General features: G+C 35.5%; 1 protein-coding gene across 1 annotated transcript in view; it reads left to right on the top strand.

The window, feature by feature from the left end:
* The first annotated feature begins 1,375 nt into the window (after positions 1-1,375).
* xdh (xanthine dehydrogenase) overlaps positions 1,376-13,983 on the top strand; it is a 32,971-nt gene continuing 20,363 nt past the window's right edge. Inside the window, exons 1-19 of the mRNA XM_079832662.1 lie at positions 1,376-1,544; positions 1,688-1,745; positions 3,083-3,179; positions 3,305-3,413; positions 3,540-3,666; positions 4,075-4,136; positions 4,412-4,489; positions 4,863-4,958; positions 5,058-5,199; positions 5,660-5,752; positions 5,954-6,105; positions 8,371-8,464; positions 8,846-8,955; positions 9,303-9,487; positions 9,591-9,765; positions 11,276-11,365; positions 11,445-11,614; positions 11,825-11,951; positions 13,589-13,711. Of these exons, the coding sequence (XP_079688788.1) occupies positions 1,464-1,544; positions 1,688-1,745; positions 3,083-3,179; positions 3,305-3,413; positions 3,540-3,666; positions 4,075-4,136; positions 4,412-4,489; positions 4,863-4,958; positions 5,058-5,199; positions 5,660-5,752; positions 5,954-6,105; positions 8,371-8,464; positions 8,846-8,955; positions 9,303-9,487; positions 9,591-9,765; positions 11,276-11,365; positions 11,445-11,614; positions 11,825-11,951; positions 13,589-13,711 (2,169 nt within the window). The 5' untranslated portion in view covers positions 1,376-1,463. The remainder of the gene's footprint in view (positions 1,545-1,687; positions 1,746-3,082; positions 3,180-3,304; positions 3,414-3,539; positions 3,667-4,074; positions 4,137-4,411; positions 4,490-4,862; positions 4,959-5,057; positions 5,200-5,659; positions 5,753-5,953; positions 6,106-8,370; positions 8,465-8,845; positions 8,956-9,302; positions 9,488-9,590; positions 9,766-11,275; positions 11,366-11,444; positions 11,615-11,824; positions 11,952-13,588; positions 13,712-13,983) is intronic.

Raw genomic sequence — 13,983 nt, forward strand, 5'->3', positions numbered from 1 at the left:
GAAAAGCCCAGTCCATATTGCTACTGGTTTCCGCATGTAACAACCGTTATAGTTCCTACAATATGTGTTTTATCGTTGTTATATTGTAATATTAATGTTTTTAATAACTGAGCTGATATACATAACATGACATAATAAAAACACAATGTTCCATATTGTCATCTGTGGCTTTTTGTCCCATTTTACGCCTTTGTTGCATGGTGTCCACATACGTGGACAGTTAAATCATTTTTAAATGAAACGGAATTTTGTAAAAAATTTAAATGGATTTAAATTTTAGCATCATATTAAAGTAATAAAAAGAATCTTAAAAAAAATCTAGATAATGTTTTTCATAATTCATGCATGAAAGGGTTCAAATAAAGTGCATCCTAATTATTATGGTTAGGGTTATTTGCTTGTAATTATGCATATATTTTGTTATTACTATAGAAAGTAGGGGAGAGTGGGGCATGACCTAACACTTTTTGACTTTCTCAGTCCACTTGGGGTTCAGATTAGGCCTATTTATATGCTTTGATTAATTAATACAGTGTATACTTTTTTCTTGACATAGCCCAAAGAATGGAAGTGAAATGTGACAACATGCCCCAGAGGTGAGGTACATTGTAACATGACCAACAGTTTAAAATGCTATCTGATCTAATAAAAAAAATATATAGGCCTACTGGACAAACTGAAATATTTTTTCAATAAAATACGATTATCAACTTTTTCATATAACATAAGGGTATTTTTTAATAACTTATTTTTGAGTTCGACAACAAACACACCTCAAAACAGTTATACAGCAGTTCAGAATTTACTCATTGTAACGCAGTGTGACAACATGCCCCGCCTGCGCAGATTTAAACCGCGGCTCGTATCTTCTGCTGGTTAGATCAGCATTAAATAACTATCTCAACTGTTAAATAGCAGATATAAGATTAAGATAATATCAGATTTGTTCAGATTTGTCTCCTTTTTAATAAACACAAAACAGAGATGACAAAACTTAAGTAGGAAATTTACTTTTGCTAAGGTTAAATATGGTCAATCTTCCAAATAAATTTTTTTTTCCCCGTCCATTTTGCCACAATTTTTTTCTCTATATAGACAGTGTTGATATGGTAATTTCGTAATGCTGGCACGTGTGGAAAGTGTTACACAATTGTTTTGACAGATTGCGTCCGAAAATTACAAGTCAGTAACCCTATGCTACAGTAACTTGAATTGGCTATTGAACTCAAGTTTTCACAGATTAAACGTAAAGTAATCAATTGTCTTGACCACTTGTGAGCTGAAACAAAGGTTTTTTGTACTAACCCTACCAAATGTCATTCTCCATACAGCAGCTCTTCGAGCGTGAGTTGATAAGAATCTGGTCACGTGACGCAGAGCTGATAGTTCGTCGGCTCACTCACAGTGACAGCAGCCCTCATCTCACTTGATCTCCGGATTCTGAGGGAGCAGGGAGAATTAAAATGTCGATCACAGGGGAAGAGATTAAGAATGAATTACACTCTTCAGGGGATGACCTTGTTTTCTTCGTTAATGGAAAAAAGGTAATTTGGTGATTTAATAGCTATTACATTGTTTAATGTGTTTCATTAGCCTACGTGTTTCAACTTTTTTGCTTCTTTTTTAAATTCATGTTATTAGCCAGTATGGGCAAACAAATGTGTTTTCCATAATTCATTCTTTGCAGATCACTGAGAAGAATGCAGAGCCTGAGATAACACTCTTGACATATTTAAGGAGAAGCTGTATCCTTCTGATCTGTTCTGCTTGAAATCTGCGTGTTGAATCGGAATGCTTTTTGTCCTCTAAAAAAAGTTACATTATTAGACCATAACCACAGCGTTTACGAGACACTGATATTGCTGTTTTCTTGAGTTATGTTGTTGGTCAAACTGGATTTGCTATCTGTTATTCATGAGGTTTGATTACACTTTCATTTTGCACTTTCATTTTGCTGTTATGTCTTTTCTCATGAAAAGATCTGTGTGATTAAGATACAAGACTGTCCTTTTATAAGTTATAGGCTATACAGTAACTCTGGGATACATGTATTATAGGCTTACATTAACAGTTGTGGAGAATGCCCATGCATTTCGGTAAACATTTTTTAAAATTAATATTACAGAATATTAATCAATTAGATTTTACATCAACAGAAGTACTTTTTAAGAGTCAAATCAAGTAGAAATAATCGGTAACACTTTACAATAAGGTTCATTAGTTAACATTAGTTCACTACATGAACTAATAATGAACTGCACTTTTAAAGCATTTATATCTTTACTAATACATGACTAAAATCTTGTTAACATTAGTTAATGCACTGTGAACATGAACAAACCATGAACAGCTGTATTTTTATTAACTAACGTTAACAAAGATGAACAAATACAGTTACAAATGTACTGCTCATGGTTAATTCATGTTAGTTAATACATTACCAATGTTAACAAATGAGACCTTATTGTAAAGTGTTACCAAATAATCTTTGACATAACAATTTTAGCATACCTTTTGTCAGTATTTATCATTGGTTTATTTTTTAACTTCATCAATCATTTACATCATTACTGATGTCAAACAAGTCAAGTCACCTTCTTTTATATAATGCTTTTTGCAATACAGATACTTTTAAAGCAGCTTTACTGTAATGGTAGAGATTAATGGAAGAGTTTTGGCTGTACAGCAGCTCTAAAGTAGGTTTTTGATTGATTCAGTTCCGTTGTAAAAAAAAAAAATCATTAGTTACACAACACTATTTTCAACTAAAATAGAACACTTTTAATGCGTTCTGGTCTTCCTCATGTAAACTTTAAAAAAAACTTGAATCTGTGAGAATGGTGACGGCATGTGCATATAAGTATTACGTGTTTAGTCTATAGGTAAGTGTGTTTGAATAAGTGAAATTTATTGACTCAAACATGCCGTTTTTGTCTACAATGACTGTCATCTATTGGCCATTAAAATTGTACATTGCTGTCATTTTGTACTTTGTAGTCATTTTGTATTTCTCATTTACACTAATATGGTAAAACTGTTGCTCTTTCAGTGAGACTGTTTTCCTTAGTGTTGATGCTTGCAGTGGGTCTGACAGGAACCAAACTGGGATGTGCTGAAGGAGGTTGTGGAGCCTGCACTGTAATGGTGTCCAAATATCATCCACATCAAAACCGGATTATGTATCTTTTTATACATTTTGCAATAAAGTCTGTAACAGATTCATGAGCTGTTAATGATTTAAATGTAATTGGTAAAGGATTCTGAAACCTATGCCAGGGTTATGTCCTTAATGGCACTCTTTAAGTCACTATGCGGTTAATGCCTGTTTGGCTCCTCTATGCTCTTTGCATCATTGTGCAGTAACAACCGTGGAGGGCATCGGCAGTGTGGCAAGCAAACTCCATCCTGTACAGGTCACAATTTGATCTTATTTACCACTTTTCTTCCTCCATTCATTACAGTTTTAACATTAGCTGCATCACTTGATATATTTCTGTCCTGCTCGTTTGTGGTGTAGTAACAATAATCTTTTCATCCAGGAGCGAATAGCAAAGGCTCATGGGTCACAATGTGGGTTCTGCACACCAGGAATTGTGATGTCTATGTACGCTCTTTTAAGAAACAACCCTCAACCCACCATGCATGACATTCAGGAGGCCTTTCAAGGTATAGGAATAGTCATAACTTTGCATTTGTCCCTTAATGCAATCAATTAATCGCGATTAATCACATCCAAAATAAAAGTTAATGTTTACATAATATATGTGCATGTACTATGTATAATTATTATGTATATATAAACACACAAATGCATGTATATATTTAAGAAAAAATTTATATTTATATATGAAATATATATATATATATATATATATATATATATATATATATATATATATATATATATATATATATATATATATATATATATATATATACCGTATTTACATGCAAATATTTCTTAAATATAAACATGAATGAGTGTTTATTTATGTTTACATAACATTAATGCACAGAATACACACATATATTATGTTAATAAATCTTTTTGTTTTTAAAATTGGTTGCACACAGGCAATTTATGTCGCTGTACTGGGTACAGACCTATTCTGGAAGGCTACAGGACATTCGCAAAGGTAAAATAATATATCAAATAGTTTGTGAGAGTAAGCGGGAGTACAAATTAGCGATTTTTAGTCTACATGTATATCCAAATGATAATTTGCCCCAGCTATAAACTGCTTAATTGACTGAACAGACTTTGACAGACTGAGCAATTATATCATATTACAAGTACAAGATGAATATTGCCAGCTAGTCCGAGCTGATATAAGGAATATTGATGTATAATACTCAACAGAATTACCATAGGCAGTATCTTTTGTTTAATATCGGCCTCCTTTAATTTCAGGATGGGGGGTGTTGTGGTGGGAAAGGACAAGCGAATGGCTGCTGTATGACTAATGGACACACACAAGAGCATGTCAATGTGAGTAGAACAGACATCCAGACATCATGCTCTATTTTCTCTGAGTACAAGCACGTTTTTGTCCTTAAGCCTTGGCATTTATGATAAACCTTTAGCATACTTGGATATGAAATCAATGACATGGCAGCCATTGCATTCTCATAGGAAACCAGTCACATGTTTGAACTGACACTTGTAAGGTCAAACCTACAACCATGAAACAAACAGACACTTCAAGATCACTGTTTCACAACCACAGTACTGCCTATTAGTGCTGCATGTTATCCATTTTTGTATCTGCACGGTGTATATATATCTGTTAGAGATCTGAGTCATGCCAGTTGCCCAGTTGTACTTTTAAAAAAAAATCTGATATTTCTTTCTCTATTTTTAGGACAATTCAACGCTTCAAGCTCAGAAATTGTATGACGAATCAGAGTTTATGCCGCTGGACCCGACACAAGAGATTATTTTCCCGCCTGAGCTCATGGTGCATATAAAATAAGTTTGATTGACCATCATAGTAAAATGGCTGATTACTGCATTAAATGGATGCATCAACATTTTAAGTAATATTGGTGCTCTACAGAGTCTGAGTAAACAGCCCCAGAGAAAGCTGAGGTTTATTGGGGAACGAGTGCTTTGGATTCAACCCAGCTCCCTCAAGGAACTCCTGGAGCTGAAGGCGACCTTTCCAAATGCTAAACTAGTGGTTGGGAACACAGAAGTTGGTGAGGCCCACATACATTAAGAATGACATGAAAATGTATTTGATTATCTTATAGTATGAATGTAATTCATAATGTTGTAATTTTCATGTGACCTACAGCGCCTGCATATTCAAATCAGTCTGCGCAATAGTGATGGGGATCTTTCAGCAATTCTTTCTGCATGTTACATTGTTATGTCTTTAATAGGGAGTCATTTAATCATTCATTCAGTTTTGTTCAAAATGTTGATTAATTCAGAAATAAAACAAGTGACTTAATCATTCACTCAACCGATTCGCTTGAAATACGGATTCAATCAGGAAGTAAACACAACTGTGTTGCTCTGAGAAACACAATAATAGGAATGACTGTCGTTGACAGGGCAATAACGCACACATTTCTTCTTTGTGCAGTACTCAAAGAATGCAATGCAAAACGTAATGGTTTTCAAGTTTTTAATTGTTTTGTGTCTCTCTTCTAGGTATTGAGATGAAGTTCAAAAACCTTCTTTACCCCGTGATTCTGGCACCAGCTTACATCCCAGAACTGAACATCATCCAACACACTCAGGATGGTAAGAGTAATGTACCTAATGGGAATGGGATGCTATCAATGTATGCTGTTTGATATTTGAAGCAAATATAATTTGTCAATACAATACAAAACTGTATGTTCTGAAACATCTATCTTCAATCTAGTCTTTCAATGGCATTTCACTGCTTAGGTTAATTTATAGTTGACAGTTAATCTCGGCTAATAAGCATTTGCTTCACAGGCATCCTGGTTGGCGCATCAGTGACCTTGACGGTGTTGGGAGACGTGTTGCATGCAGCGGTGAAGAAGCTGCCACCTAAAGAGACAGAGATCTTTAAGGCTGTTCTTGAGCAGTTGCGCTGGTTTGCAGGACAGCAGATCCGAAATGTTGCGGTATGTCATGTTCCTGAAGACAAAAATTGACCCTGCGTTGGTGACACTTTATTTTGTTGGTCTGCTTTAGACATTCTGTTGACTATAAGTAACATTGAACCTTCATGTCAACTAACTCTGATTAGAGTAGGGGAGAGCGAGGCACAACCTAACACTTTTAGACTTTCTCAATTCGTTGAAATCCACTTGGGGTTCAGAGCATTTATTTTTCCCACATTAATTAACACACATGTCTAGTACAATTATGTGGTTTTGTTTCATTAATACAGTGTATACTTTTTTCTTGATTTACCCCGAAAGAATGGAAGTGAAATGTGACAACCTGCCCAATAGGTGGGGTACATTGTAACATGACCACATGACAGCTTAAAATGTAACCTGATATAATAAAAAAAAATATCCAAGACAAACTAAAATATTTTGTCAATAAAATACAATTATAAACTTTTTAAAATAGAAATAATGGCATTTTTTAATAATTTAAAATATAACATTTTTTGAGTTTGACAACAAACACATAGCTAAATACAGCTATACAGCATAGTTAAAAACATAATAGCCTAATAATTAATAACTTCTGAACATTGACTCTCAGTCATTATTCACCCTTTTCTCATGGTTTCTCAAAATAATTCATAAAAGTATAGAATATAATAGCGTAGTTCTAATAGGGGCTCATTGTAAATCAGTGTTACAATGCACCCCATCTGCGCAACTGGGATTTAAACCGTGACTCGCGTCTTCTGCTGGTTAGATCAGCATTAAAGAACGATCTCAACTGTTAAATAACAGATATAAGATTACAATAATATCTGATTTGTCTTATTTTAAATAAACACAAAAAACAGAGATTAAAAATAAACTTACGTAAGTAAGAAATTAACTTTTGCTATGGTTAAATAAATGATCTGTGGTATCTTCCAAAGATTTTTTTCATTTTGGCGCAATTTTTTTCTCTAAATAATGTTGATCTGGCAACTAGTAAATACACTATGTTTCGTCATCCTGGCCTGTGTGGAAAGTTTTAAACCGTGCGTGTTACAACTAACCCTGCGTTAGGTTGTGCCTTGCGCTCCCCTATTAGTTGAGTATCAGTAGACTGTTAGGGGTGACATGTACTTGCAAAGTTACTTATGTTCAGTAGAATGTCTTTTGGGGGACCATCAAAATTAATTAAAAAAAAAAGTGTGCAGATATTAAGCAGACAGTCTACTGATACACCACTAATACTCTAATGAGATTAATAGTGTTTTCACACCTGCAGATTGTTAATTTGTTACAGTGTTGCACTTTCTTCTTGGTTCGCTTCCACAAGGCAACATCTCAAAGAGTACCAAAATGTGTTTATGTAAGTCACATGCGAGTATAACTGTCCTCTTATTGGTCAGAGTTTCCTCTGCGTCATCCATCAAGATGATTGACAAGTTTGCTCCATGAGCTTATTGGCTTTATTTGTAACTGTCGAGACACACCCAAACATTATACAAATGTAACTGTCATTCCCGCTGTTAAATGATACACTACATTCATATTAATACTGCAGCAAATTCAAACACACTCTCTCTGGATCTCCCAGCACTGTCTAGAGGCTAACTGTGTCAAGACACACGCAAACACTGTCAAGGCTTCATCGGGACAGCATTCTCGCAAAGAGAAGCGCAATTACACAACATTTTAAGATGAAGAGGGACTTTTTTGGGGTTTTCGACTGTGATAACTAATGCTCACTCACAGAATCAGACACTATTGCTATTATAGCACATTTCCCATTATGAATTATAATACCACTTGGATCGTTGGGTCGGATTGCTTTCACACCTCAAGCGAACCGCCCCTGCGGGTCGAGACCACCTCATTTAGGCAGTCTCGGGGCGATTGTTTTGGTGTGGATCCGAGAGCGATTGCCGTGTTCACATATGCTTAAACGAACCGACCCAAGGGAGAAAACGCACCAGGTTCCGAAGCAAATGCTCAGGTGTGAATGCACCCCAAGTTGACATGTAGGTTCAATGTTAGTTGTAGTCAACAGAAAGTCTAAATGGGAGCAAATCAAAATAAAGTGTTTCCAAGGTGACTACATTAATGTACTTGAAAATTAATTTCATTAGTCTAACTTGATGAAATGCCTAACTTGAATGATAAAAACATGAGTGATTATGAATGAATAAAAATCACTTGGTTGCTCATGTTTGAATCATCCAAACTGTGATTTAAAGTTATGAATGATTCCTTTCAATTGCTTAAATATCATATTTATGCTTTCAGGCTGTTGGTGGCAATATTATGACAGCGAGTCCCATTTCAGACCTCAACCCTGTATTTATGGCAGCTGGCTGCAAGCTCACGGTTATGTCCAAAGGTACAGCACACTGTTTTTTCCTTTTTTTTCTGTTCAAGGATCAAAGGTTGTAACCGATCGGATACAGAATACAGAGAACAGAGAAAATATGTACATGCAGAGAACATGCTATTCCACTCATTTTACATGAAGTCCGGTTGGAATTACTGTAGCAGTCAATAGCAATTCTATAGCACATTAGATGTACTGTCAAAACTGAACAGTTTCCCTGTGTCTGGCTGCTGATTGCATGATTGTTGTACATAGGGCAGGCTTTAAGGATACTGAAAGCTAAATAGGACACTGTATAGTTAAGTGTGTCAGCATAGTAACATGTACTGTAGGGTGTTGACCCTGTATTTTTCTTTAATTCTATAAAAAATCTTTGTCTGATTTTTAAAGGGGAGAAACGTGTTCTTGAAATGGATGAGAAGTTTTTCCCCGGTTATAGGAAGACCGCTTTAAAGCCAGAGGAGATTCTGTTGTCCATTGAGATTCCATACACAAGAAAGGTCTGCAGATTCTTTTCAAATTTCATTTTGTAATTGAAAGTATGGCAATTTTTATGTGGTTGTAAACCCCTATGATGTTTTGTCATCTGTGGAATACAAAAGAGATGTTGAAGAATCGTGGCTACTCTTTAAAATATAATGAAAATTAATGGTGATTTGGACTTTCAATCTCCAAAATTGGTCCATATGACTTGTTGCTTTGTGTGAGGAAAGCTATTTATGTTAGAATCTTTCCATGTTCTTTCTTCAACTCTTCTCCTTTTGTGCTCCGCTGTAAAAAAGAAAATAAAGTTATACTGGTTTGGAAACATATTGATTATGAATCAGTCACTCAATTCGTTTTTTAGGGCCAGTACTTCTCATCCTTCAAACAGTCCCCTCGCAAGGAGGATGACATCTCCATTGTCACATGCGGGATGAATGTATTCTTTAAGAAACAATCCAATATAGTGGAGAATATCAGGATAAGCTATGGAGGAATGGCCCCTGTCACTGTCCTTGCCACGTTCACATGCAACAGGTTGCTCAACAGGTAGAAGATGATGCCCGGCTGATTTAGTGGCAAAGTTTTGTAAAAAAAAAAAAAACATTCTGAATAATGAGAAGAATGACTGCATCATGTTATTTGATTGCAGGCAATGGAACGAGGAGCTTCTAGAGGAAGCCTGTATCTCATTGGCTGAGGAGATGAGTCTGTCTCCCTCAGCTCCTGGTGGCATGGTGACATACAGGCGCACATTGACTATAAGCCTCTTTTACAAGTTCTTCCTCACTGTCCAGCACAAACTTGCTCTTAACCTGAGGATGGAGGTTTGTTTTTTTTGTATACTTACACAATCAAGTGTTACTCAGGTCCAAAATAGAAGTAATTTAAGGATATATTTTTGGGCCTTTTTATGCCTTTATTTTATAGGACAGTGTAGAGATCAGACAGGAAACCAAAGGGTGCAGAGAGGGGAATGAGATCGGCAAAAGACCTCAAGCCCGGAATCGAACTCGGCTTGCGGGAGGCACAGTTACCCACTAGGCTATCGAGTTAATTGAAATAAATTACTGAATAAATAAATCAACAATTTAAATAGAAACTAGTGCTGACAATCGATTAAAAAAAATTATTAATCTCACATTTTTCTGTTATTAATCGTGAGTAATCGCAACTAACATTAAAATGATTTTTTTTTATTTCTTTTTTTATAATTTCAAATTGAAATGTAGAAACAGCATAAAGATGCAGTATATTTTTAAATATTTGCTAAATGGCATCTCTTTACTTAGTATGAATGAAGGTCAGTATCACGGATACCAATACAGCTACTGATGGATTTTTCTCAATTTCTGGGGATGAAATTAGTAATTATAGCCGTTCAACATTGCAATATGAACGAGAGCCTTCGTTTTAACATTTAATAGGCTTTAAAAAATAAAACAGCTTTTAATTTAATCTGATTTTACCTGCTCTGCCAAAATATATAGATTAATCCTTATTAAAGCTACAAAAGGGATTCAGTCAAGAGCTGTGAGTTATTTTTGTCTTTTGTTGTTTGATTAAGACAGCAGCACTTAAAGACCTGACGCAAATGACATGGATCTGACACGCATCTGATGTTCTCGCAACTCTTTACGGTCGTGTAAGACTTTTTAACACGTTTAAGACTGTGCTTATGAGGATACTCGCCAATAACGGGCATTTCGACATTTTGTGTTTTTATGTCCATTCAAGAAAGAGATCTCAATGCGTTACATGGCATGCTGTCTGGAGAGGCTTTCTGTTTTGCGCGTTTCGCGTGAGTGAACAGAGAGCCCTTGCACCAGTGAACACGTCGCGGGTAAAGAGATGCCGCTGCAAGAGGGATAAGTTATGAAAAAAAAAAAAAAAAATGATGTGCACTGATAAATCATTTGGAATACATTCTGTAATATTCCATAAAAAAACTGGGTAAACCCAGCCCGATCTGCCAGCGATTTGATTTCGCCCTGCAGCTCAGGCTGGAAACCTGTACATATTTCTATCCTGCTTCTGTTACAATTTTGCGGGAACCAATTACAAACCAGGTTATCCACCTGGCGCACTATTGGCGGGTTTAACACAATGTAGGATAGAGAAGCGATGGATCGTTGGTCTGATTGGTTGAAGGACTATCCAATTGCGTACAGAGCCATTTGAACGATGCCCGTTGATCACGCCTCTTGTGCAGAAGAAAATACAGAGCAGACTCCCGAGACCAATGTTCAATCTTAAAAGATTGAGCTTGGTCTGAAAAAACAAGAATTGTCCATTTTGAATTCATGGTGACTTTAATTGTGAGCTGTGTCTCTACAGGGTGTGACTGTGGGAGACATCTGTGCCAAGAATGCTACTGCTACTGAGCTCTTCAAGTTGGACGTACCATCCAGTGTACAGCTCTACCAGGTACATATAAATAAGCATTTGACAGCTTTATTTGTGTATTGTTTTGGCAGATTGCTCAACTTTATTTCTTTATTTTCAGGCAGTTCCCCCTGGTCATGATAGTGAGGATGTAGTTGGGCACCCCATAATGCACCTCTCTGCTCTTAAGCAGGCCACAGGAGAAGCGGTCTACTGTGACGACATGCCCTGCTATGAAAATGAGCTCCATTTGGCTTTGGTCACGAGCACTAAAGCTCATGCTCTCATAAAGTTAGTTGAAAAGGACTATGGAATGTTTTGGAATGATTTAGAATTGGGTTAAAGCCAACAATATGGCTTATCATATGCACAGTGATGATGTTAAAGTGAGCCTACGTTGTTTTTATGACGTGTCATAAAAAGGTTCAGTTATGAACTAGGTTGTTGTGATCTGAGACAATGATTATCCACGATTATGTGTGTACTTGTTTTTCTTTGTAGATCCATTGACACCTCTGGTGCAATAGCAGTTCCTGGAGTGGTTGCATTTATCTCTGCCAAAGACATCCCAGGAAGTAACATGACAGGACCTATCGTCTATGACGAGACGGTTTTTGCAGATGATAAGGTGCATTTATCTACATTTCAGTTCTAATGAGAGACAAATTAAATCGATTATGACAGTATTTGCCTTTTATATTGAAGTCTGTTGTGAGTTATGTTACGGCTTTTACATTTCTCTTGCAAAACGGAGTGTATCATTTGGAAGTTTGAAGTCATGCATATATGACAGGCATACAGTAGAAATGTTTCTCACGTGCATTCCCACTTGACTGCTGAGTTGGCTATTGTATGATCAAGCTTTAAGCTCAATGGCATAATCATTTGTGGTTGCAGTTACACTTTGACGTATGCTTTAAAGGTTAAGCATTTTGGACGTGGTAAAGTTCAAAATAATCCTAATTTCCCCCAACAAATGTCAGACATTTGCAGCAAAGTCCTTTATTGGTGTTTCTCGCCTTAGAGTGAAAAAATAAAGCTAATTGTGCGATAATAAACATAAAAAGAATCAAGTCACACTGTTAGAGATGGAGTTACATTGTGAGATATAGGCCCTGTTTCACAGACAGGTCTTTAGATTAAGCAAGGATTAGGATTTAGTTCAATTAGGACGTTTAAATAGCTTTTATAAACGTGCCTTAGAAAGAAAAAAAAACATTACTGGTGTGCATCTTGAGTCAAAGCAATGGCACTGACATATTTTAAGACATGTCAGTGCAAGCTGCTTTCAGTTAAAACAGCTCAAACATTAATTTTAGTCTGGATTGAGCCTTGTCTGTGAAACCAGGGGAATAAGTCTTATTTTTTGATAAATTAATTCACATTTATGAAAAACTACTTTGCAATTGTGATATGGAAATGGGTGGAAATGGGCTTCCATACTTGCTTGAATCACTTTTATTTAAATGTATTTAAATGTCTTTGATATGTCTCATTGACCGTATTATATACTACAGTTTTTTATTAATTTTTTTCTTTTACTTTTTAAAGAAATTAATACTTTTATTGAGCAAGGACACATTAAAATTCAATAAAAATTCAATTTTTTCAAATAAAGGCTGTTCTTGTTCCACAAAAATATTAAGCAGCACAACTGTTTTCAACATGGATAATAATAAGAAATGTTTCTTGAGCAGCAAATCAGCATATTATAATAATTTCTGAAGGATCATGTGACACTGAATTCAGCTTTGTCATCACAGGAATAAATTACATTTTAAATTATATTAAAATAGAAAATAGTTATTTTAAATGATAATAATATTTCACAATATTATTGTTTTACTGTATTTTTATTAAGTAAATGCAGACTTTTGATGAGCATAACATTTTCAAAAAGATTTAAAAAATCATACCAACACCAAACTTTTGATAGGGAGTGTGTGTTTGATATAGTTCACATGTGAGACATATCAAACACATATACAGTATATATATTATATGTATACTGACATATACTGTAAAAAAACTAGTTTCAACTTAAAAAAGGAAGTGTTCGTGCTACCTTAAAATATTAAAGTTTTAACTTAGTAAAACTTCACATTTCAAGTTGACTAAACTTAAAATTATTTAAGACAGCACGAACACTTACTTTAAGCTGAAACAACAAATTTTTTTTTACAATGCATACATTGTGGAAGTCACTTTTTTATTTATGTAGAGTTGTCATTGTTTTCTTCCCCTCATTGATCTTTCATGCTATAGGTCACATGTGTTGGACATATAGTGGGGGCCGTTGTGGCAGACACACAGGCTCATGCTCAAAGAGCAGCCAAAGCTGTGAAGATTAGCTATGAGGAACTGCAGCCTGTGATTGTCACTATTCAGGTTCGTAATCATGTGCGCACGTGGACATAAAGTGCTGACTTTAAGTTTCATATTGAACAAAAATAACTGTTTAAAATGAAACATTGAAATGTTACCATGGTCCTCATAGGACTGTCAGTATGACATGGCAAACGACAACTCACTTTTTGGTTTCAACTCAAAACCGCTGATCCACAATATTGTTGCAAAACATTTGGTTATTTGCTCTGACCTCTCACCATTGCCTAGTGCTTTTCCCGCTGTCATCATTACATAACAGGATTCTTCAAGGT

This window comes from Gobio gobio, assembly GCF_949357685.1.
Source record: "Gobio gobio genome assembly, chromosome: 13".
NCBI lineage: Eukaryota > Metazoa > Chordata > Actinopteri > Cypriniformes > Gobionidae > Gobio > Gobio gobio.